The sequence below is a fragment of the Crocodylus siamensis genome, chromosome 1, assembly GCF_052110815.1.
Source record: "Crocodylus siamensis isolate JL-2025a chromosome 1, ASM5211081v1, whole genome shotgun sequence".
Lineage (NCBI taxonomy): Eukaryota > Metazoa > Chordata > Crocodylia > Crocodylidae > Crocodylus > Crocodylus siamensis.
In genome coordinates, this window is record NC_143395.1 from 269,475,472 (window position 1) to 269,501,375 (window position 25,904).

The 25,904-nt window shown below is 40.0% G+C and overlaps 1 protein-coding gene and 1 non-coding gene across 2 annotated transcripts in view; both read right to left on the reverse strand.

Annotated features, from left to right (window-relative positions):
- Window positions 1–25,904, reverse strand: part of POLA1 (DNA polymerase alpha 1, catalytic subunit) — a 304,797-nt gene that overhangs the window by 237,214 nt on the left and 41,679 nt on the right. Inside the window, exons 19-26 of the mRNA XM_090062006.1 lie at window positions 25,565–25,681; window positions 24,084–24,259; window positions 23,559–23,688; window positions 22,973–23,092; window positions 21,697–21,793; window positions 20,712–20,836; window positions 11,532–11,681; window positions 11,203–11,325 (exon numbers count right to left, since the gene is read on the reverse strand). Coding sequence (XP_089918132.1) covers window positions 11,203–11,325; window positions 11,532–11,681; window positions 20,712–20,836; window positions 21,697–21,793; window positions 22,973–23,092; window positions 23,559–23,688; window positions 24,084–24,259; window positions 25,565–25,681 — 1,038 coding nt within the window. The remainder of the gene's footprint in view (window positions 1–11,202; window positions 11,326–11,531; window positions 11,682–20,711; window positions 20,837–21,696; window positions 21,794–22,972; window positions 23,093–23,558; window positions 23,689–24,083; window positions 24,260–25,564; window positions 25,682–25,904) is intronic.
- LOC149874467 (small Cajal body-specific RNA 24) lies at window positions 21,272–21,408 on the reverse strand. The gene has a single exon (XR_016440110.1).

Genomic DNA, 25,904 nt, shown 5'->3' on the forward strand with positions numbered 1-25,904 from the left:
ATAAATATTAGGTGACTGAAACACGCCCCTCTCCTCCAGCTGCAACAGGAAGGATGACAAAATACTATTTCCATAATAGTCACTTGCTCTTGAAACTTGCTAAGTAAGCTTATGCCACTTAGACAAAATAGCAGACAATGCAAAAAAAAAAGTTAACCTAATGTTAGTTAGTAAAAATGCATGGCATCAGAAACTGTGAACAGTTCCCAAAATTTGCAAGCAAAGGTCTTTTCATTTCTCCCCAATGCTTGTTAGGAAAAATACACCTGATATAGCAATCTCTACACTGGAACAGAAGAAAGGTCTACTTAAGTCCAGTATTCTTCCAATGACCATGTCTATGACAGATGTGGCAAAGGAAGGTAAAAATAACTCAGTAATAGCATTTATCTTGTGCAACCTCCCTCTTGACTTCCCAAAATTGGTCAGAACCCCAAAAATATGAGCAATTATACCACTTCTAAAACTCTCATTCCATTTTGTTTAAGCATTTACTACTCTAACTGATATTTGTTATCCACAAAGATGTAAAATGTTTTTACGAAAGGTCACTAAGAATTTGTATTCAACGATAACTTTGGCAAGGAGTTCCAGAGATAAATTACACCAGAGAGAACATTTTGTTTCATCAGTTTTGACTACTCCATGAATGATGCCTCATTAGATTATAGAGCTCCCTACCCACTGTTCTACTCCATTATTTTGCACACTTCATCCTTGCCACTTAACTCACAGAAGACACTGTTTTAACTAAATGCAGCACTGAAAAAAATTCACATTCTCTTTTTAGGCTCTAATTTCTAACCAGCTGTAGATTTAAAAAAAGGCTATTTCCTGCTAATACAATATTTATTTTTGACAGGACGATATGTATGCTTCATACTCAGCCAATATTGCTTTAAAATGCTTCTGAGGAAGAGATATACCAAAAAAAGACAAAAGAAAGTATGTAACGATTTGAAAAGGGAAGATGGATAAAAAGAGAAAGAGAAAAAGAATCTGTCACCTCCTATTTAGAAAACATATTTGTAACCTCATGTAATTTTTTTCACTACTTTATGCCACACAACCATCTAAAAGAAAGATATACTTTGCAGCACTACAAAACAATTAAAGCAAATAATGTAATGGAACTTCTCCTCTCTCTTCTAAAGTGGGTATGACTATCAGTTCAGTTTTGTTTCCTTTATTTCTTGTTTTGGACATTCACAGATTCCCTTCCACATAATAGGCAATGTCCCAGGGCTCTTCCCACCCCCCTCTGCTGGCAACATGGTCCTAAAGCAAATTTTGGCTGGGATGCAGAAACTGATAATTAAAGAAACTATTCACACATGTAAATCCAATCTTCTCAGAACAGCTTATTTTTCTGCTTAACATCAGGAAGTCAAAATCCAGGCAACACAACAGATAGAAGCTTCCAAACTATATGCCTCTAGACATGAGCTGCCAACAGTATTGTCATACAGAACAAATTAAATAAAACTTACACTGGGAGTGCACAGAAACCCCGTGTGACGTTCTAAGAACAATGCAGACTATTAATAAACTATTAACCTCAATTTTCCTCAAAGAGAAGAACATACTGATGGAGACAAAACAGGCTTCCCTTAAGTTAACAGGGAAAAGGCCAGGGACAAATATCAATCTGTACTGATACTTGATAATTGTGATAATCTACCATCGTGCATGCCTTACATGCTCCTCACAGTAAAAAGAAATTGCCTGGCTTAGCAAATAAGCTTTCTGTTATTATGCAGGCCAGTAAAGCCAACTATGCACTGCTGCATGGAAGAATAGAAGGATCATGTCTGGAACAGTCACAGAAATGCCCAACTCATTATGCTTTCCCATACCCAAAAACTACCGGAGAATGAGAAAGCATACCTCTACTTTTTTAAATAAAAAGGCTGAAGGCACTGGGAAAAATGAAATAGTTGATACAATAAAAGTTAATCTATTCCAACTGTGAAATTAATGGAAAGGAAACTGGGACAGCTGCACAGTCCAAAATTGGCACCAATTTTCAGAGAAGGAATAGGATCCCTAAAACTATTACTAGTGGGCTCAGGAATCCCTGGCAACAAATCAAACAGTTCTTTAAAAAAAAAAAAAAGAAAAAAAGATTGCTGTAATTTAACACAGTATTTATGACAGACCAGACTGACACAAGCTCACACCCCAGGATGAAAAAGACCCACAAACAAAAGCCACAATTTATTATTTTTTCCTTGGTCAGCCTGTCATGAGTATATCTTCCTATTTCTTGGGGGAAAAGTCTAGATGACTTGCAGCAGAGGGATTTTGGGTAATTATTCATTTGATCACTCTCATAGCTGAACACTGTCCAATACTAGAGCATTAGATGGCAAAAACTGGTGTCAGAGGGAACTTCTCCGTATTTTTGCTTTAAAAGCAAATACGGAAATTATTTTTTCAATGCGACTAAAAATAAACTAAGTTGTAAAAAGGGATCTCCTGCAAGCCTGCAAAATTCAAGGAATTTCTGTTTCTTGGGCCAAAGGGAATTGGAAAAGAGAAGCAATATTTTCTTCTAGGAGGGAGATTCATTATAACATTATGAAAGCTTCCCAGTCCCATAGCTAAAGCATGTCACTTACAGGATAACATCAGATGGAAGGGAAGGAATCAGTTAAAACAGAAAAAAAAAAGTTTACTTACAATGATAAGATGATCCATCTCAATCAAACCCCCCCTGCATAAATGTTTGCAAACGGCTGAGAAGTATGTTCCAAAAATGAAACACTGAGAAAAAAAATGCACTGGTTCATTTCACCAAGTAGCTCACATGCACATGGAAACAATTTTGTGTGTGCCAGCTTTCTACTGAACTCTGCACTGGTCTTTGTAAAGGCTGATAGGACATCTCTCATAGTATCAATGCAGTGCAATTTTTATGTATGTACAGATTAACCTAATATAATTTCTAGTGACAGTTTTTATGTTTCTGGGCCCTTGTTTCAAAGATATTTTTATTCTACAAAAATGTTTTAATGCACTAAATTCAAATACATCTCATTACAAACCATACATCAGAGTTTCATGATTTACATAAAAAGACTTCCACTGAACTAAAACAGCAAGTGACAAATACAGTAAACTAGTTCCTGATAACCTTTACATAACTGGAATGATTACACCATACTTAGGCAGGAATATGATCTCATATTCAGAACCTACAAAGTAGCCACCTAGAATGGTACGAAGGTAAAAAAAGTAAGAAGAAAATGGTGAGGTCCATGACAGAGAATATGTAGGGCATTTTAAAAAAAGGAGAAGGAGAAGAAGAAGAAGTTATGTAAAGCAGGTAATCTCAGTCAATTAGACCCCATACTAATCTTCTTGCAATCTGCTTAGAGGTGAGTAGTAGTTAATAACTTCAGTTTTCTTCCAATCCCTTAACAAGGAAGGAATGTCAGTTTCAAAATCATTACTGCTCTGTCATCCTGGACCATTGCCAAAATGTGGGGCTTCTGCACACCTGTCAAAAAACATGTTACTCATACAAAGCAGGTTTTGTTTTGATCTGGCAAAAAATGTCAGAAATTAAAAGCAGTTTGTGTTCAATAAAACTTTTTGTAAGGGCAAGAAGGTTCTTCAACATAAAATCCAAAACATTTGTATCAGCACTGATGAAACTGTATACATTTGGAAGATGAGCTACATGATGTAATAGGTCTTTTTCCATCTTTAACATCTATGATACATAGTAGCATATGCTAACAGTCCTAAACACTTGATGGACAACTGGAAAAATGTCAGCTCTAAACACCTCTCTTTAATCAAGCCCCTTCAGGAAGGATTTCAGTCTTAGCACACCTATTTTTCTTTAGTTCAGGTTTAAATTTCTTTAGCTGTAAGTTTAAAATATGAAATCAGCTGTTAGCCAAAATGCGAATAAATCTTCCTTAGTTTAAAATTTGGATTAACATTAATTAAATTATTATAGTTTAAAGAAACTGAGCAATAAATTCTTTTTTAATATAAGGAAGTTTTCTTACTGGGTTAAGAAAGGATACAAGACAACCATATGAGATTTATGATTTAAAAAAAGATATTAAACCTATTGATATGAACATTAAAACATTAGTTATCCCTGAACTGTTGTATTTGGAGCTCAAGGGCCAACACTAAACGTCTGGGGTGAAATTCTAACCACTGTGAAGTTAATGGGAGTTTTGCCATTTACTTCATCACAACCAGAAGTTCACTAAGGATTCCTGACAAACTATACTCCACAAGATAGGTTTTAAATTAAACTAAAAAAAAAAAGAAGCAAAAGGATCCTTGCACTCCAGCTGATTTTTCTAATAGTCAGATTTTGCCTCAAACTATTGGGATCTTCCCACTAAACCTTCATGCCATTCCTACAACTAGAAATATTAACAAGCATTTTTTTTTTATAATGGGGGTAAGTTTGAGAAAAGAACCAATCCAAAAATCATCTGCCCAATAACTACAGCATTCCTTAATACTAGTCAAGATGTAACTAGGTTTCCTACAAAAATATATTAATATCCCATTACACATTAAGAGAAAAATCAGCCTACAAAAGAGTGGTTGCAGTAACTTTGGTTCTTCACACTTCTGAGGTGAAATCCTAGTCCTACTGAAATCAATGGAAGCTTTGCACTTGGATTTCACCCTTGGCAATTAAATAAGCAGTCTCTAAATTCAAAGGCAGTAGATTTATGGACATCTCAAATGATCACTGGAGTGGTTTATCAAATTGAGCATCCGATCAAGAAGAAGTTAGTAATTATTCTAGATAAAGTAATATATTATGAAAATATGGACCGAAATACAGGACTTGCATCGCTCTGCAATTCAAACATTTTTCTTAGATATGCACTGAAAACAACCTTAAAACTTGTTCTTTACCAATTTTTTCTGGAATTCTCACTAGTCTAGTAGTAAGAGTTTAAAGTGGACGGAGTCCAAAGTTGTCTTCGTGTACTATGAACCACATACAATTAAAAAGAACACCTTAATACTGTTTAGAGAACCCAGACAACTAGCTCCAATGGAAATCAGGTGCTATCTTTTATAATCACCGTGTTGACCAGGAATCCAGGTTTTTTGTTTCCCATGAAAAAATAAAGCAAAGCACAGATTTTACCTTTTACCAGAGGCAAACGCAGATTTCTCAGTACCAGTAATATGTAAAGCACAAAGCTAGGCAGACACCTGCAGAGAGTGCCAGAGCTGCAGCCAGGGAATAGATGGAAGGGCCAGCCCTGTGGTGGAGCAGGGAGCCCCACCCAGCCCAAAGAGCATACCAGGATGCTGGGGGACTCTGATTTAATTTGAAGCAGTCAGGGCTCTGGGACAGACAATGCATAAACCGGTTTGAGCCAAATCACTTAAGTCTGGTACTACATTCAACCAGGTTTTTCTCAAACTTCCCTAGCCTTAGAGTAGGTGTATCAAACATTGCGCCCCCAGACACCAAGCTACTACAGCCGATCCTTTGGACTACCAGCAGGACACTGGAAGTTGGGGGCACATGGAGACCACAGAGCATGCAAAAATTGAAGAGTACACAACAGCAGTAGTGCCTCCACTTCCCCAGGGCACATGGCCACCATGCGCTCTACTACTGCCACTACTGCATTTTGCCCCACTCTAGATCCAGCTAGAAGCACAAGTCTGACACCCCTGATTCGGAGCCATAAGATTAACAGACATCAATTCCACAGCTAACCAAAGGGATTGAACAATCTGTGTCTTGCATACTTTATAAGTCTGTTCTGATTTCAACTCTCACGATGTTGAAAGTACAGTTGCAGGAGGTGCTAGAATCTGTTCCATGTTATCTACAGGAAGCCAATGAACGGTTCTCAGCCAGCCACAGAAAAGTTTCCCACTGGCACAAGAGATATCAAAGAAACCAGAAGGATGAGCGGCATGCAGCAAAAATCTATTTTTGCTGTGACAGAATGGAAGTGCTATAAGGTCTGTCTGGCAATCTCTTTGTTTGACCAACTATGCAATTTGTTGGACAAGTAAAAGATATTACTAAACAAATCTTGCTGTGAGTGAGTATTTTTGAGCACAGATCCTGAGCAACAGGAAAAATTAAATGATTAGTTTACCTGAAATTTCCTTTCTGTAACACTGACAGAATAGCGTTACCCAACTGCCCTCTTTCCAAAGATATATCGATCTAAATTTGAGCTGTCTGGTGCATAAAAAAAAACTGTGACTTATTGTTGTAAGGTACAAATGTAGTCTCTCGTATCTGTGATGATCATGGACGTGTTGAACTTGCCCACATTATTATTTGTCCAACTAGATAAGAAACTTCTATTGAGGAGGAAATTAGTACTCACAAATGAAGGGAAAGCCATCGAGTACCATCTCCTCCAACTGTGAATCTGTGCAGAATGACAACATTCCCAGGAGACATTAGGGAATCTGGAATTAAGCACCTGGTTCTATGAGTAGCAGAAAGACTTTTATTCAAGTTTCCCTTAGGAGACAGGCAATTTCTATTTTTATTTCTAAATTTACACCAGTGAATTCACTAGGAAGAGTGATAACCATAAAAAGCAGATGACCTTATTCCTAATTTGGTACATTTACTGTCTTTCAGAAAATTTAGTATTATTTGGGTATCTCAAATCAACCTCTTATAGAGCAGACACTATTGTCAAGAGCCCATTTCAAAATAAAGACACATTAATAATACTAATATTCTTAGGAATAACATAGGTATTAGGGCTGTGTGAAGCTTCAGTAGCCGATTCGATTCAGAGGAGATTTGGCCCAATTTGGGGACCAAATCTGAATCAAATCAGGAGGCCAAGAAAATCTCTGAATCAATTTGAAGCATCCAAATCAATTCACAAAAGCTTCAGGAAAGATTTGACCGATTCCAAGATTCGGCCATAGACTAAACAAGCAGCTAACAGCTGCCTCCAGTTGGAAAGTCTGTTGGGGTTAGGGGAGGGGAAGGGAAGGGGTGTGAGCAAGGGAGGGATTGGGGCTGGGACAAGCTGCCCACCCAGGGTAGTGGGGGTGCATTACTTGGGGAGAGGGGTGAGGGGATGCAGGCAGGGCAATGCTGGCAGCAGGAGCTCTGCCCTGCTGCTGCCCAGAACACCCATGCCTGCATCGCACCCCCCCACCCCCGCACTGGCTGGGCAAGCAGCGGCATGGCATAGCTCCCACAGCTCCCCATACTGGGACAGAGGCAGGCACAGCTGGGGGAGCCACGAGAGAAGCCCCCATGGCTGCCCTGCCTGGCCCCATCCCCCACCCTGGCAAATCAACATCTTACAAGTCAAAGTTATGAGTGTTTTTGGAACTCTGCCCAAAAACGTTGCCAACCCCTATTCTAAAGCATAAGGTAGTACTTTTAACTACCAGTTCATCAGTCTGTCATTGTAATATTGAGAGAGAACCTTTTTTTCTTGTGTTTTTCAGCATCTAAGCTACATGTCTCCTCAAACGTTATATGGGATGGCACAGGTCTAGTGGAACTGTGGATGGGAGCAAGAAGGCTGCTTCTAACAAGACATTAAAGGCGCTGACAGACATGAAATAAAAACAAACCAGCACTTTAACTGAAAGAGGAAGTGCATTATTAGTTTGACCTGGCTCCCCAGTGTCTGTATAGATTGGGCACTTCAGCAGAGATTTTTGTCACTTTTATCTAATAGCTGATTCAATCAAAAAGCCCCACTGAAGTGCCTGATCTATACAGATATTGAACAAGCTGGGTCAAACTAATGCAATGCTCTTCTGGACACGTGCTATGCTTGGCATGGGAGCATGCCAAGCTGAAAGTAAAGCATTTTTTTTTTGTTTTTCAGGTCTGTAAGCAGCCTAAGAGGACTCACTCCCCAGCTTGTGTTCCTCTACCTGTCCCACAATTATACTATGGAAAGGAGATCTGAAAAGCTGTTGTAGGCATAGCAGGATAGCTCTGGAGAAAATACACAGCTATGCCTTAAAACAAAACGGGGATCACCATCCCCAGGCAGACAAGATTAAAGGGCCAATAAAATGAAGTCTAGAATTACATCCTGAGAGAAGAATTACATCCTGGAGAAGATGTCATTATGCAAAAAGAACACTGATTTAGGAAAACGGCAACTGCGTTGGCCCCACCCATCAGCTTGGCAACAATTCTGCTGTCCCACAGAAAACAGTCTTCAAAGCAGGGAATCCTGAATTGGGAAACCAAATGCATCTGACTCACCACAGGAAGACTGTCTTTCAAAGAGAGTGACGGATTGACCTTACACTGACTGTCATCAGTGGCCTGCACAGAGCTGGCTGGTTATACAGCACTGACTCGCCTTGTTTCCAGTTGTTAAATTACATTAAAGGACAGCTAAAAATACATAAAATACTTTCCTATTACTTTTTCCATGCAAGCAATTGCTGTAATTACCAGAAGAGACGCGTCCCATGAAAACTCCTGTTACAGTTGGTCCACAACACAAAAACTTTTGACAATTAAATGTATTATAAAACCAACTCACTAATGCAGTGTTTGGTTTGGAAATACTGCAGAGAATGCTTGTTCAAGAAAAACCCATTTGATTATGAAAACATAATTAATGTAAACATTTCCACTGCCTTTTGGGTTGGCAAATACTTGGGCTTACAGAAAAAATTGGCTAAAATTGACTTGCTACCTTCCATCCGACTTAACCCACCCCCTTAAAAAAAGCATTTTCCTTCAAGAATACCTAAAACTTGTACAAATAGGCCTGTCATACCCTAAGTTTCAAATTAAAACAAAATAACCACGCACTGATACTCTATATTATTGAGTTACAGGTTATCACAAAAAGATCTGTTTGAAATGCAGTGAGTATAATCATTTAATGACATAAATTAAATACTTAATTGATTAATGATCTCAAGGTCTATATCGCCATCTAGTGAAAAATCACTACAATTACGACACTAGCCATTTCATACATTTTATTTTATTCGCTGGAATCATGTACACAAGCAAAATTCATACTCCCCAAGTATCTCTGCTGAGGGCTAACCTACACATGCAAACAGGTCTACCAATCATTGTTAAGTTTACATCACATGTCAAGAAAAGCTGATTGAACAAGGCTGTACCATCGGAAGGCATGACTCTTCAGAGCACTTAGCTTCTCTAAAAAAATGCTGCTGCTCATTCATGTATTGCTCCCACTCAACAGATGCAGACCTAGGGTCCCCTTTATAAAAATGATTCTTTTCACAGTAAAAAAGGAGATAATTTCTAGCATATCAATATGACTGTAAAATGAAAATGCACCAATTATAGGACTATTTAGTCAAAGCACAATACAAGTGCACAGTATATACTTCTAGAATGTCACAGAGCCAAGCCTGCATCTCGCCAAAATATTACTAATTAAAGTTACTTATATATTCAGCTGTCAAGTGCTTTAAACAAAAGTACCCAGCTTTGTGTGTTTGTCATACTGAAAAGTCCTACTATTTACAGAGGACTTAGCAAGCCACCAAATGGCTTACCACCTTTCCAAAAAGTAGCATTTCAAAGTCTACTCTGCACTTACACATGAAATGCACTTCCCTCCTTTTTTTTTAAATTAAAATACTAGCTTACCAACTATTTAAATTCTCCATGAGATGAAGAGTACCCTTTATTTGGCCCCAGATTAGTTTATACTTTCTTCAAGGTTAACAAAAATATAAATTAAAATAGTAACCCAAGTTGTGCCTTAAAGGAAACTATAATTTTGTTTCATGTAAAGGCATACTGAGATCCCACTGACCTGCTTCACAAGCTACTGAGACTAGTATCTCAGGACTTCTCAAAACTTACCAACTCATGTGATATATTCTGACCTTTTTAGCTGTCATATATGCACCATTTCTTTATCAAATTTCATAAAAATATACTTGTTTTCTTGGGCTTTTCTTTTTTTTTTTCCTGCACCTGCTGATAGTGCCAGCCCATTGCTCCGACTGCTAAAAGTAATATGTTTCTTCACTATTTGTTGATAAGTAGAAGGTAGGCACTAAGAAGTTAAACAAGGGTTTAATACTCCATCCTTTTTGGCTACAATTTCCTAAAAAGAATGATCATTATTTCTATTATTTTAGAAAGAACTGTCCACTGAAAAACTGATCTGGGTAAAAACTACTAATTAAATTATTATTAATTTCCTAATTCACCTTTGGTCTTCCCAGAAAATAAAAAAAACTCTACAGAAATGGCTAATGTAGTCTATTTTATCAGTACCTACCATAAATATACACCACTATGACCCAAATTTCATTCCAAAAATTTCTGAAGTTATTCAAGCACAGTTCATTTTACACCAATAATAAAAAGGCAAGAACATAAATATCATAAATCAAGTTGATAATTAATGGAGCAGAGGTCAAGTCTGACCCTCCCAGCACCCTGCCGCCCACCCCGAGCCCAGCCCCTGCCAAGAAGAACCTGACACAGCCCTGGCTCCAGTCCGCAGCTGCAGCACACCCACCCCTCCCTGCGCAGATCCAGGAGCACCCCACCCCCAACGAGCTGCAGCTCCATCCTGCGCCCCGCCCCACCCCAGCCAGGCAGTGCCTACCCCGTCGCCTCCCCCCACAACAGAATTACCAGCTGTACACAGCTGTATCGTTAACCAAATTGGTATCGCCTGATGTGCCTCCTTAAATATCGGCTATCAGTATTGGCCCTCAAAATCTCTAATCAGTGCACCCCTAATTTTAGTATTTGGAGACCTGTATATGAGCTGTGACAAAGTACTAACAGCATTTGAAAAAGCAAGGCCCCAATTCATGCTGGTCCCTCAGTCGCATGTATAATTTCACACATACAAGTAGCCACTCAAATCAACTGTCAGCTTAGTACACTGCCAAATCACTTGGTACACTAGCTTACCAACTATTTAAATTCTCTATGAGATGAAGAGTACCCTTTATTTGGCCCCAGATTAGTTTATCATACCAAAACCAGAAGTAGCATATCAACAGAGGACTCCCATCCATAGATAATGGTTGTATTTGCATCTATTTAATTGGTATGCTTTATTTTTTCCCTTTCACCTGCTCAGCATAAAAAAGCCAAAATTAAGTTACAATTACAAAGTAAAAATGAAAGTAGGTAATCAGTCAAAACTACTCAGCTACTCACTAAAAACGGATACTTCATCATTAAAACATATTCATACCTTTTTAATAACTCACCTCTCTCCCTTTGTGTGTCACCAAAGCAGCTAAAGGCTTGGCATAGAATCTGCTGTAGGAAAATCCTAGACAACCATACATGCTGTTAGCTGTAAGCTTCAAAGCCTTCTGCCTGATATCATACTGAAAAAAGAACCAAATACATTTAACAACATTCACAGTTAAATTCACAATTACTTCCTGTTCCTATTATCTCGATAAGCTTCAATTGAAGTGAATAGAAGTTTTTCCAGTCTTCTGTGACTACTAAAGGAATCCCTTCTCTTCTGTAGTCAGACAAAGGCACTTAAGATAAAAGGAAGCAAGGGGAGCTCTTACATAAGACATACCTGTAAATAGAGGTCAGGATTTAAATGTGGTTGTTTCATCAGTTGCTTTACTTGCCGCCTTCTCTCTACCAGTTTCCTGATCTCTTTCGGCAAAATTCCCATTTCTAGCGATGAGTCTGGTAACTCTGGAATTTCTTCTTCTTCTCCTTCCTGTCAAACAATCATCTACATTTATCAAAATGTTGCTTTGAAGGTAGGCTTTAGCTCTCCTTCTCTGTACTGTTCAGGGAAAAAATCCAAGAATGAAGTACTCGTTTTTTTGCCAAGTGAAAAAAAAGGATATGCACCCAGTTTAAAATAGCAGACATGAAGGTGTCTTTTATGCTTTTCAGCTGTTTAATTAATATGCTGTTGCTTAACAGGTTGCACTACCACTCATGTCCTTGGAATTCCTGGACCTATGGCTGAGGAACTGACAGCAATCAGGCAATAATATTTCCAATGCACTTCAAAAGATGTGGTCCTTGAATACCACACAAGAACCAGAAATAAAAGTCTTCAGGGGTGCATCAGTGCCAATGCAGAAAGACAAAGACAAAAATTCTTTTCAGCCCTTGAGGGACAAAAGATTTAGACACCAATTCTCTCTCAAGTGGTATTCAAGCTAACCAGGGTGTGTGGAAAATTGTTCTAGCTTTTACACAGAAAGAGGCTGACAGCTTTACAAACCTCTAGCAGTTCTAGACTTCCTAGAAGGGACCCCACTCTCCCCAGTACTTGTCAAAAAGAGCACAGATTTGTAAAATATATCAAGACTGCTATATATTATGATACCTCAGTTTCAATATTCAGTGCAATGACTCGATCTACATATGGAATCTTTAAAGCACAAAAATGCACGCAACATTGTCAATTGGCTCTTTTCTCCATTGAAGATAATTGAAAGTAATTAAAAGTTGTCAAGCATTTTCCAAAACAAAAACAAAGCTGCAGTAAAATCTGTTTTTAAACAGCCTACTGAAACAGAAAAAGTATCAGTAGGACTATAGAGCTGTGCAACAGGCAACCTTGCATACATGTACACCCCCCCCATATACATACACGTATATGCCAACACCCATATATACATGTACATCCACTCACACATTTACACACACACAGGTACACACATCCGCACACACAAGTACATACACACACACCCTTTCCAAAGACAAATATACGTACATGCCTCCACATCTATACACATACATATATACGTACATCCATACACTATCCACAGGTAGACCTACACATATATGTGTGTGCGCGTGTATGTTGCTGTGGTTGTGGGTACATATAAGTAGTGTATGGATGTACATGTGTGTGTGTGTGTGTGTGTGTGTGTGTGTGTGTGTGTGTGTGTACAGATGTGGATGTATGTATATATGGATGAGCTGTAGCAGAGTGGGGGACAGACAGACACTACTCTGCCGCAGAGGGCACTGCTATGTTTGCCCCTATGCACATGCATGTACACCCACACAGTATATGTACATATGTAGACACACATGTATACCCACATGTACACCCACCAACACAAATGTACATCTACACACATAAGTATACCACACACCCCCACACTCACAAATATACGCACACCCATACACACACACTTACACTGACATGTATGTACACCCACATACAAGGACACCCACACAAACATCCACTCACACCCACATATACCCACCCACATCCACTTGCATATACATATACACCCACATGTATACCGCCCACACGTGCTCACCCCCTGCACATACATCCCACACACATGTACATGTACACTCACACCTGAATAAATACAGATATACACATACATACATATATATATATATACACATACACACATATATATATATACACACATACACATACATATATAGATATATATATATAGATATGTATAGCTCTAGATCATTATACATACATATATATATATACACACACACACACACACCTGCACCCACATGTATATACACATATACACCCAAACATACACATGTATAGCCACACCCACATATCTATAATAATAATAATAATAATAAATACTGTAAGATTATTTTGTGGGCCCTGAGCTGCAGGGGATCCCGGTGCTTTCCTCCACAGCAGTGATGTCCTCCAAGGGACCGTCTGGGCAGGTTGCCAGTGGGCGAGTGCTTGCCCGGGGGGTGCTGCTGCCGCAGGGGGAAGCACCAGGGTCCCCCGCAGTTCAGGGCCCACCAGTAGCTCACTCCCTGGCTGCGGTAGATGCAGGCAGGCTCTGGCGGGGGGGGGGGGGAAAATCAGGCCCCTCCCCACTTTTTTTTCTTTTCTTTTCCTTGGCAGAGCCTGCCTGTGCAAGCTGCCACCAGGTCACACAGTCCCCAAGCTGTGGGGGGATGTGGTACCCCAGCTCACAGGGAGCACCCAGACTCAACACTGTACAATGCACTGGAAGCCCAGGCATGCTCAGGGAAGCTTGGCCTTGGTGGTCTATTAGTGCCCTGTGCACCATCCCTGCCACCTTCCCACTGCCTGGGACCACCTGGGAATGGGCTGGCTTCCCCAGGAAAAAGGCAGGAGGGTGGCGGGAACAGTGCCATTCAAGGTTGAGAAGTTTTGATTCCATTACAGCATTCAGCCAAAGAATAATTAAAAATCCTGTATTTAAGGAAATACTTTTGCAATAAACATTTAATCGCAAATATTTTGTGGGTTTCTGCTAGTATATACATATATGTATATACCCACCTCCAAGTATATGCCCTGATTCAGGGGACAGCGATTGGATTCGTTGATTCGAATCACTATCCTGATTCAATTCGGCCAAATCCGAATCTGACGATTGGATGCCGATTCAGAGAATCAGTGATTTAGCCATAGACGCAACTTTAAATATTTTTTCTACATACCTCAAGGAACCAGGCGTGGCTTGGATGGAGCATTCCACAGGAGCACAGGAGGGGTGCCGCATGCTTCGCGACAGACCCGGAAGTGTACCAGAAGTGCTTCTGATCCACTTCCCGGTCCGCCGCCAAGCACGATGTGGACCCCCCGCACTCCTTTGGGACGCTGCATCCACCCCATCATCTCAGTGTTCATGAGCTGCCTTGTACCTTGAGGTATGTAGAAAAAAACAGTTAAAGTTGCGTCTATGTCCAAATCATCAAATCTCTCCAAATCAATTCAGAGGGTTCCAGTTCGATTTGGAGAGATTAAAAGGGTCTCCTGATTCAGTTCAGATTTGGAGATTCGGCCACCAAATCAGGCCGAATCGAATCAGCGACCGAAGCTTTGCACAGCCCTAATATATATATTAATATATAGATTTCATAGATTTCATAGACATTAGGGCTGGAAGGGACCTCGGGAGATCATCGAGTCCAGCCCCCTGCCCAAAGGGCAGGAAGTCAGCTGGGGTCATAGGATCCCAGCAAGATAAGCATCCAATTTACTCTTGAAGGTGTTCAATGTAGGTGCTTGAACCACCTCCGCTGGCAGACTGTTCCAGACCTTGGGGGCTCGGACAGTAAAGAAATTCTTCCTTATGTCCAGCCTGAAACGGTCTTGCAGGAATTTGTGACCGTTCGACCTCGTCATCCCTTGGGGCGCTCTGGTGAACAGACGTTCCCCCAGATCCTGGTGGTCACCCCTGATAAACTTATAGGTGGCCATCAGATCACCTCTGAGCCTGCGCTTTTCCAGGCTAAAGAGTCCCATGGCTCTCAGCCTGTCATCGTAAGATCTGTTTTCCTGACCTCTGATCATGCACGTGGCTCTCCTCTGGACTCTCTCAAGCTTCTCCACATCCTTTTTGAATTGTGGAGCCCAAAACTGGATGCAGTACTCCAGCTGCGGCCTCACCAAGGCCGAGTACAAGGGGAGAATGACGTCCCGGGATTTGCTCGAGAAGCATCTATGGATGCACGCCAGCATTTTGGTCGCTTTATTAGCCGCAGCATCGCATTGCAGGCTCATGTTCATCTTGTGGTCAATGATGACCCCCAAGTCTTTTTCTTCTGTAGTGCTAACCAACGTAGCACTGCCGAGCCTGTAAGGGTGCTGCTGGTTTTTCATCCCGAGGTGGAAAACCTTGCATTTATCGGTGTTAAACACCATGAGGTTCTCATCTGCCCATTTGCTGAGCTTGTCCAGGTCAGCCTGGATCACCCGCCTATCTTCTGGCGTGGATGCTTTCCCCCAAAGTTTGGTGTCATCGGCAAACTTGGCCAGTCCACTCCTGACTCCAATGTCCACATCGTTAATGAAGATGTTGAACAGTATGGGTCCCAGGACAGAGCCTTGAGGGACCCCACTGGTCACAGGGCACCATGATGAGTGACTGCCATCAATCACAACCCTCTGGGTCTGACCACGAAGCCAATTTCCCAGCCAAGGATCGTGGTGGAGCCAAGGCCACAACTGGGCAGTTTGGCCAAGAGGTGATCATGGGATACCAGATCAAAAGCTTTTTTGAAGTCAAGATATATGACATCAATCTCTTCTCCCTTGTCCAGGTGATAGGTCACAGCCCTAATATATATGAATTGTTTATGTTTGTTTGTTTATATATATATATATATACACACATACATATATATACACACATACACACACACACACACATACACATATACACACACACACACACATACACATATACACACACACACACACATACACATACACACATACATACATACATATAAACAAACAAACATAAACAATTCATGTCCTGGATGTGGGAGCTTGGAATTTCTTTAACAAAATGCAAAGCTGTCAAACCATCAGGCTCACAGCCCTCTAACAAAAAGTAGCACAAAATGAAGGGGTAAGTCTGGACTCCAGAGTAGCTGCTTTACAAACCTTTTCTGGGACATCTTTTGATGAATCAGCAAAGGCTAATTGAACACTTATGTTGGGTCCTCATTTGCCCAGGTAGATCCGAGCAGGTGAGCATATAGCTGGTTTTGAGGGACTCATGTTAGTAATGATTCTGTGGAAATGGGATAACCCTTTATTTTGTCAGCAAATTATCTAGAGCAATTTAAGAACAGTTCCTCTATCCAGATAATAGGAGAGAGGAGGGGAGGGAGACCCAATATCACTAAAGGAATTAAAAATTCCACACCAAGTAATTGGGGTTTGGGAAAGAAACCAGTAGGTAAGCCACCCAGCTAAGATATATAATTTGGGGAAGGCCTTAAAGCAGGGGTGGTAATTATTTGGGCTGAAGAGCCACTTAAGGAGTTCTGGTGAGCTGTTGAGGGTAGGGGGGCAGGGGCCAGGGAGATGACAATTGATCCTGTCTGGCCCCAGGACCATATGCCCCACACCCACTGACAGGGGTGCCAGAAAGAGTGGGCAAGCAGGCAGGGTCTCCATGGACCCGCATGTGGGTTCAAGACCCCCACTTGGTAGGGTGAATGAGATAGAGCTGCAGGAAAATAGGGTGCAGGACCAGTGAGCAGGGCCAAGGCCAGGATTGTGGGGCAGTGACACCCCAGGGCTGAGGTCTGGGACAGAACCACAATCTGCTCCCTGGTTCCACAGGCAGGGGGCTGACGCTGGCAGCCAGAAGTCTGAGTGCAAAGTGAAATGTCCACAGTTCACTCTAATGGACAGCTGAGTCCAGCTGCTGCACCACCCCTGCCCCACCTCCATACCACTCAGCCCCATGAACCACAGCTGCCAATGTGCCTGAGAGCCACATGCCCCCTTGGGATAGAGTAGGCTATACTCCACATCAAATGGCAACTCCACACCTAGGGCAGGGACCAGTCACACATGCAACAGCCCAGGCTGCCACTGTGCCTGGGCTAGGCAGGGCTGACAGTCCCACCACGGGCCGTACAGAATCACTTGGTGGAATGAATCTGACCCATAGGCCATATTTTGCCCACCCCTACCTTAGAGTCACTTTGCCTCTGCAAACTACTGCATAAGATATTCCTGCCATAAGGACTTGGATCTTCCCTATCCTCTTGACTGAGACAATGACTGCTAAGAAATCTCTCTTCATGGACCAATGGCAGTCACAATTAATCCTACTAAAAATCTGGGATCCCGCAAAGGCAGTCTGTAATTTGTGGAAAGATATGGAGAAGTTCTTACAGGAGTAAACCAACCACCCCTGGAAAGGGAAGACAATATGGCCCCTTTCTAGTAGACAATGGGCAGAAATAGCAATATATACTTTTATAATATATTTTTATGGCTCAGGGCAGTGGTGCTCCACCTCTGACCTGAGGGCCAAATCCATCCCATAGGGCCACATCATCTGGCCCACAGGGCTCCCTACAGGTCCAGAAATTTGGAAATTAGATAGCAGCAGATGAATTAATTGTTGTGGACTTCGGTTACAACATTTACACAGCCCACTGCTGTGAGAAGTCTTGTAGGTTGAATGATACAGCTTTGTGTACCAGCATAAGGGAGTGGGAGGCAGGGAGGTCCCTCTGCTATTGGATCTGGCACTCGGGGTTGGGTCACGGCTGGATCTCTGGATCACAGCTGGATGGGCCAGCAAACCAACCCCATACGTTGACCCCAGGCTGTGTCTGGCCCACAGACCTATTCTGCATCACTCATCTGGCCCCTGGGGTCAGAAGGTTGTGCATCACTGCTTTAAGACAGAAAATTCAGGCTTGGGAAATCTCAAGAGGAGTGTCTCTGAAAAGAGACAAAAAATAGAGAGAAACTGGAGCTGGAAGAAATAGCCCTTATCTATTGCTTCTAAGACATAGCACACTAAAAATACCCATCACCAGGACTCCTAAAAAGAAAACAAAAGTTCCCTAAACTAGGAGCATTTAGATCCTAAGGTTCTAAGGGTATAAACAGACATTGCCAAATGAAGCAGATCTGTTATGCCAGCATGTTTCCTAGCATAGCTGGCCTGCTTCACTGGCCAAAACAGACATTGCCCACTTTCTTTCAGGGTTGGGCTTCTGCAGCTACTGGGAAAAGCAGCTGGGGCCCAATCCTGAAGGATAATACTATGGACATGCCTTTGCAAACAATGCTGAGCTTCCCTGATAGAAGAGGAGGACCGAAGGAATCCCTGCGCATATTTCTACAATCAGGGAAACCCTGGAATTTCCCCATTTGCATGCCCAGGAAATCAAACTTGGGGAACACCTATGCCAATGGGGAACCTGCACAGGCAGTCTAAGGGCTACAGAGGCCCGATTCTATGCACCCCAGGAACAAGAATTCTCACCTAAAAGCAAACAGATATCGGCTGCAAAATAGCAGCACAAATTCATACCCCCTATGTCACAGCCACAGATTTTGGGCATTTGTGGCATGACGAGGAGCATGGACAACTATTCACTAGGCCATTGTACCACCATAAAAGTTTTTATGATAGCACAAAAGCAACATCTGTTTCCAGCCCAAGTAACACATTAACTCACAAATATTACAAGGATGCTCCAGGGTGTAAAGTGGAAAAGACAGAGGTACCTTCATTGAAGGCTCTGCTACCCTAGTCATATCAAGAAGGTTGTCTCTGCCTCCACAGCTTCTGAGATTTTTACAGTTTCCTCTTAAGAAGCAAGATATACACTCAGGTGGTATTGAGTCTTCTGAATAACCTAAGGCCTGGTGTTTTTCTTTAATATATGTTAGCTCTTGAAAAGCTTTCAACTGTTGGGTCTCCTCTGGAATTATGAAGTACTGCAGCAAGATCATAATTACAGTCCACTGTCCGCTGTCAATGACACGGTTTGCACAAACACCTAGCTCCAAGTTGCAGTAGCCTCTCAAAGAATGGGATACCCATTCCCAATTCAGACATTTGTATTTAGCCATGACCACATGGTTAAGAAGCCTGGAGGAATGACTTAGGACCTAAGAGACCCAGATTTTATGGTCCTTTTTTTGTTTAACCTCATTATTTAACCTTCATCTGGATGATTTCAGTGGTTGCAAAAACACTTCATCTCCTTAGAGGTTCCCACCCTTGAAAGGGGCTTGGTTGCATCAATGAGACTTCTTTGAGATGGGTGTCATGGTTCATTCCCTGATTAAGCTCAACTGTAGGTGTTTACTGCTTGACTGGAGATCATATACCAATACTACAGGCACAGACAGCAGGCCAAGGATGGGAGCGGGTTGCAAACAATTCCTATTTTCTAGTTTAGCACTTTTGGTTTTCAGTCCTGAAATTGGAGTATACACCAGTGACCTTACATTCTAAATCACATAAATACATTTCGAAGACATAGTTCATCAACTGAAGACCTAAATTCTACCCAAGGGTTTGGTGGAAGAAATGGATATGGGAAAAAAGTTTGTTGTACAGCCAAAAAACAAGAAGTGCCAGGCATAAAAAATATTGAAATACAAGTGCAGAAAGAGAACAGAGAAAGGCCAGTTTTAAGAAAACAGCTTGGAAGAAACTGTAGAAAGAAATGAGAGCATAAGGGAATGAAACAGTTGAGCAAAAGGGAAAGATGTAAAGATTGAACTTGGAACACAACACAGAGGACCATGAAAAGTCCTAGAAAAAGGGATGCATTTTAAATATTGGACAAAATAAGAGGCAAGGGCTGAGGGGAAAAAAAGTTTAGTTTGGATGTGATAACTAGACTTGGACAAACATTTTAAGCTGCAGGAAAAAGATTATATAGCAGCCTAAAGGAAAAGGTTAGGATTAAATGAGAATTTAGCTTTCATCATCCCACATGCATCTAAGATTCAAGGCATGATGATAATTAACAAAAGGAAGTAGTTTGCCTGTGGACAGATGAAACATGTAGATTGATTTAAGAGGGTGGAGGTGAGGATGAAGAAAATTACCTCTCCTGACAGCAAAGCAGCTGATATTTTGTAACTGTCTTGTATATATACTTTATCTTAAATTAGGCCAATTTTCCATTAAATGAAATAGCTGCTGAACTGCTACAGTTTAGTTTCCACTTACTGTGGGATAGAGCAGACACACAAAATAACCTTAAAATGCTGTCAGTACCTCCTCCCTGCTAAGTCAGTGTAATTGTTTCATCTGTCCAAAGAACTTGGAAGCAAAAGAGGAGATCAGCAGATTGTAAGCTTCTTGAAACAGAGACCACTCTCCCTGAGAGCTTCTATGTCAGTTCTCACTTAGAGGGTGCCACTAAAAATAAAAATGAGTTAGTAGCGTTAAAAAATTTAAATTAGTCTTTGATCTTTTTCTATGCAAACTCAACCTCAAAATCAAAACACTTAAGGCATACGAACCTCTGTTCTTTTCTGTGCATCTGATGACACTCTCTGTACTGTGGTAAAGCAAATATTAAACTCCTGGATAATTGAAGGATACAAGCTGTTGAAATCCAGAAGCAAAATAAATTTGTCATAAAATCCTGAAACAGAATTCAGAGAAAAGTTATAACTACTCAGTTCCTCTCAGTATCTGGTTAATGTACATTAGAACTAGATAAAAAATTCCACTGACTTTCAGGTTGTAATGCACCAACTGTAAATAAGTATTCTGACTACTGAATGAATTTGCACTGGGAAGAGAATACTTCAGAGAGCAGTGTGAAAAATCTGGGAGAAGTGAATCTTTTCCTGTCTTTTCCTGCAGAAACTTCAGAATCTCAGGTCTCGTTCTTCAAAGATGAACTCTAACTGAATACCAAGTTGTCAGTATATATTACATCTTGTATGGCTTAAGCATTACCTTGGGAATCTAGTCTAGATTTCATTCAAGTGATCCAGTTCAGCAGCACTATGTAACGAATTCTCCAAGTAATACTCTTAAATTGTAACACATACTAATAGCCAGTAATAAAAAAAGCTGTCAGAAGTGGAACGATCCAAACCCTTTTAACTTATCAGGGTTGAACAGATAGCTTCTGTGTTACTGTAGGATACTTTTGTTCAGTTATCACCATATACAGGAGAAACTGTAAAAAAAACCCTTAAGCATCCACAAGCAAAACATACCTATGCATATGCAACACAACTACCCCCAGTAAAGCCTTATTTCTCCAATACACTAAACAAAGGGAGATACACTACACTACCGGCAAACACAATGAAATTCAAATGCCTGGGTTGATGTGTTGTCCGGAAAAGCCCCATCGCCAGGCCAAAAAACATACAAAATTACTTATACCTCTATATTCTTAAAAAAAGAGAGATGTACTATATTCTGAAGAAGTCAAACTTATTTTCTTGTTGATATGCTGTCAAAGAAAATAAAGTTACTAAAACTTACCAACTTTTGGATCCAAGACTAAACCTCCAGCATATGCTGCCTTCTTTCTCCCTATCTTAGATTTAGTCTGATCTTCAAAGTCTTCATCTTCATCTACCTATATTTGGTATATAAATTTACAAAACTGAACTCTCCTTACACAGCAATATAGAAGTCTGAATTTACAAATGAAAAAAAAAAGAAGGGAGGGCACTGGGGGAGCGAAGCACATGACATAGGTTTGGGAGTTTTATAAAATGCACATGCTAAATGAATATTTTTTTTTAGTATTCTGATTAAGGCTCCCTATCTCACAAAATAGCCCAGTGTATTACTACTATAAGAATGGCAAAAAGCAAAAACAGTGAAATTTAAATTAGATGTAGTTTTTCAGCTTTAAGCCTACAGTTTGTTAACATAATAGGAAGTATTCTAAAATATCTTTAACCAGATGCTGTTCTTTTAAGAAATTATCTGAAGTTAACTATGAAAGTTTTTCATGTACATCTCAAAGCCATCTGTTATTTTACTGCTTCATATTTGAAATATTGCTCCTAGACAGAACATGAATTTGCCTTCAAGTGCAATTTAAAAAGCCTACAGTCATCCAAGCTATTCTCATACAGAATTGCTCCCTAATTTCTAGTATTTCAGACTACTATGCTGATTTTAGCTTTAAATAACAGCATGGCAAGGAAGCCAAATACATAGAGGTACACAAATTGAAGGATTATAAATAGAACAAAATTAACTGAAGCTGTAATTTCTTCTAACTTTCCAATTTCATTAAAAAATATATTTGTTAAAGGGGCAATTTCATCTTATAGCGCCTCTCTCAGAGCATCATTTATACAGCTCATCTAGGCATGCTTGTTTGGGGGGGCGGGGGCAGCGGGTTAAGATGGACCAGACAAGAGTTTTTGCAATGGAAAAAAATGACTCAACAATGAGAAAATAATTAAACAAAATACGCATCATTAAATACCAAAAAAATAAAAATGTATTTGATTACTGACACTGAAAAAAAATGGTTATCCTATAAACAAAGTAAGGGGTCTTTTAAGAGAAAAAACATCAGTTCTTCTAATGACAGCATCCCTTTACACCACAGACTTTTCAAACAACTTGTTTTATCAATTTTAGTAAAAATTCTGGTTGAACTGATCATATTATTTCTGCAGCTGCTACAGTTACCTTTAATGTTTTCATAAAGAACATGCACAAATAAAAAGGATATGTTAAACATTTTTATAAGGGAAAAAGAACAGTGACAAACAAAAATAAATTTTCGACCCACCAGCTTCTGCTGAGGCTTTTTAAAAACTTGCTTGTCTGGCACAATATAGTCTCTCTCATAAAATGCATGAAGAAGCAAGTACTCATTACGTTCAGATCGCCCACCCATCATTGTCCTTGACTAAGAGGAAAAAAATAGAAGAATTCAAAACAAACTGCAGAAAGTAAAAATGAATTAGGACATCATTGATTTGAACTGTTTACAATGTGCTCTTTTAATTGTTGCTCTTTTTTTAGATTTAATATAATTTTGTCTGTGCAGTTTTTAACATACATAAATAATCTAACAAATGATTCAGTAATCTATCACTTTTATACCTCCACACTACAAACGCTCTCCAAAGTCAAAATTCTGTCTTGGTCATCCAAATTTGAAGGTACTGAACGTTTCTAATTCGTAGCATTTCTAATTCTTTTGAAGGACAAAGGAAGCACTCTTGTCATAGCACAAAGTTAATGCAAAGAGAAGTATATACCCTGCAATCACTGACTCAGACTAAACATTAATAAACCAGTAACCACATCCAAACACTGAAAACACTACAGAATAGTTGCACTGTAATACAGATGGGGAAGAAAAAAATTACCATGATATTCCCAGAGATATTTGTGATCTGCAAGGCTAAAGGAAGAACATTCAGCTCACACATGATCTCAAGAATGAACTTGGCATCTGTCCAGCTGTTTTCCAGCATACACATTAAGTGGGGAGAATTACTGGGAAGAGACAGAAGGACAGGTTAAAGGTCCTATACATTTTGCAGAAGACTGGACATATATTCTGTATTGTGATCCCATATTATCTGCAGCATACCACTGAAGATAATGCCACAGTCAAATAGTTGCAGAAAGCCATTCCAGATGCGTTTATTAATGTATCTTAAGTAACATTTTCACAAATTATTTTGATGTGCTCATTGTAAGCGATCGCCAACAGTTGTGTTATAAGGAATATTTAGCCTTTGTAAAATAAAAATTATTCTAATTATTTAATGTAAAAATAAATGCTTAAATGTACATTTTCTGGCAAGCTTAAGAAAGAAAATTAAAGTTATATACAATAACCTAAATTAAATAGCTCCTTCACTCCCTAATGAAATCCAGCAATATACCTGTACATGTTTCGTATCTCTTCTGGTGGAATGGCTATCCTCTCTGTTTTCAGAATCTGATGGACCAATTCAGACAAATGGTAGCTCTTGCAACGAATCAATTCCTTTGCTGAAATTTCCACGTCACAGATCATTCTACCACAGGCAGCATTCCTTTCAGCAAAGCCACCTCGACCCTTAGTCATGTGAAAATAAAGAAAAGATAAATGCACTTGAGCAGGGTCGGATCCAATTGCCTCAAGTCAGTTGGAATCTTCTGTTTTAATCATAAGTATTGAACCAGGCACTAAGAAATTCAGGATATACTTAAAAGAACTTACGAACGTGAACAACTGGGAAACTTCATTCACATTAGGGCATGATCCTACAAGCCCCGATGCAAATGGTTATTTTCTTCTAGTAAGAGCCAACCATCGGCTTCCATAGGGTCATGCATAGTTGCAAAACCCTACACATTCACTTAATTTTACAGCATCAATGCCCAAGGCTAAGTACCTGACATGGAATTAGTAATTTCATTTTTTTCCCTGAAAGGTACTGGCAAGATCTTATTGGACATACAGAGGTACCTAAGTGGCAAGTCCTCACTGCTGTTGTGCGACTTAGCCTTAAAACTATGATGACAGCATGTTATAAAAAATGAATTAATGGATTATCAGAGACCTGAACAGAGTGCACTAGGACTGCACTACAGCACCTGATCAGTGGAGTAGGATATGACCCTATAATTTCTGAATACGAATGGCAGGTTACTAAATGATAACAAACAGGGGAGGAAGCCAAGTTGAAGTGGAGTTCTGGCTATCAAATTTAATAAGCTTACTGTATTTATAACCACAAAAAATGATTAAAAATGTCCTCCTTAAGAATTCACTCCATTTCCTCCACCCTTTCCAAATTTGAAGGGTAGTACACAGTAGACAGAGCATATTCCTTATGGACAAATTAAAGCATCAACATTTTTCATGACTGTGAAAAAAGAGAGTGCGGAAGGGGAAGAAGGTACTATAGTTAAGTATTCAAAATGTCATGAAGTGTCCTCAGAACAAGCACGTAATAAGAACTAGAGAAATACAAATTTAAACTACTCTCTATGGGATGATTCACCAATCAATCCAAGCTACATTTTCCTCTCATTTTAGTTGTACTAGACAAAGACAGCTACAGTACAGACTATTACAATTAATCTGTCATTATTACCGTCTAGTTGAGATATGTAAACTAAATTAGCCTAACCTGAAAATTAGTTTAGCTCATTACTATAATAAAACACTCATACAAACATTCATCATGTCTGAACTGGGACACAAGAAATCCAGCATGACCAACAGTCAAAATACATTAACAGCACATTCAAAATACTTCAGCATGACCAGCAGTCAAAATGCATTAGTGGCGCATACAAAATACTTCAGCAAAATGATTAAACATAAATTAAAATGCAACAGAAAGGAACTTGAGATACTTAGGCAATATTTTACCCCAAGCTTTGGCATGTTGGACCTCCTCAGTCGACCTATCTTGGACCAGTGAGGGACTTTGCACACATTAATTCTCTGCAGGAGCACTTCCAGATCAAAGCCATAAATATTATGACCCTTGCCACAGAAAGAAAGCAACAAAAAAGGTTGTAACAAATGCAAATGAAAGGGCTTATTTTCATATACTTAGCATTCCTTTGCCCTTTGTATTTTGTAATCTAATTGATGGCATCATCTGCATACCTCTTACAGGAGGCCCTTTCTTCTAAGGGAATTTATTCATCATCAGTACTCATTAGCCTTAACATTAACAACGCTGCTCAGCAGAATACTGAAATAA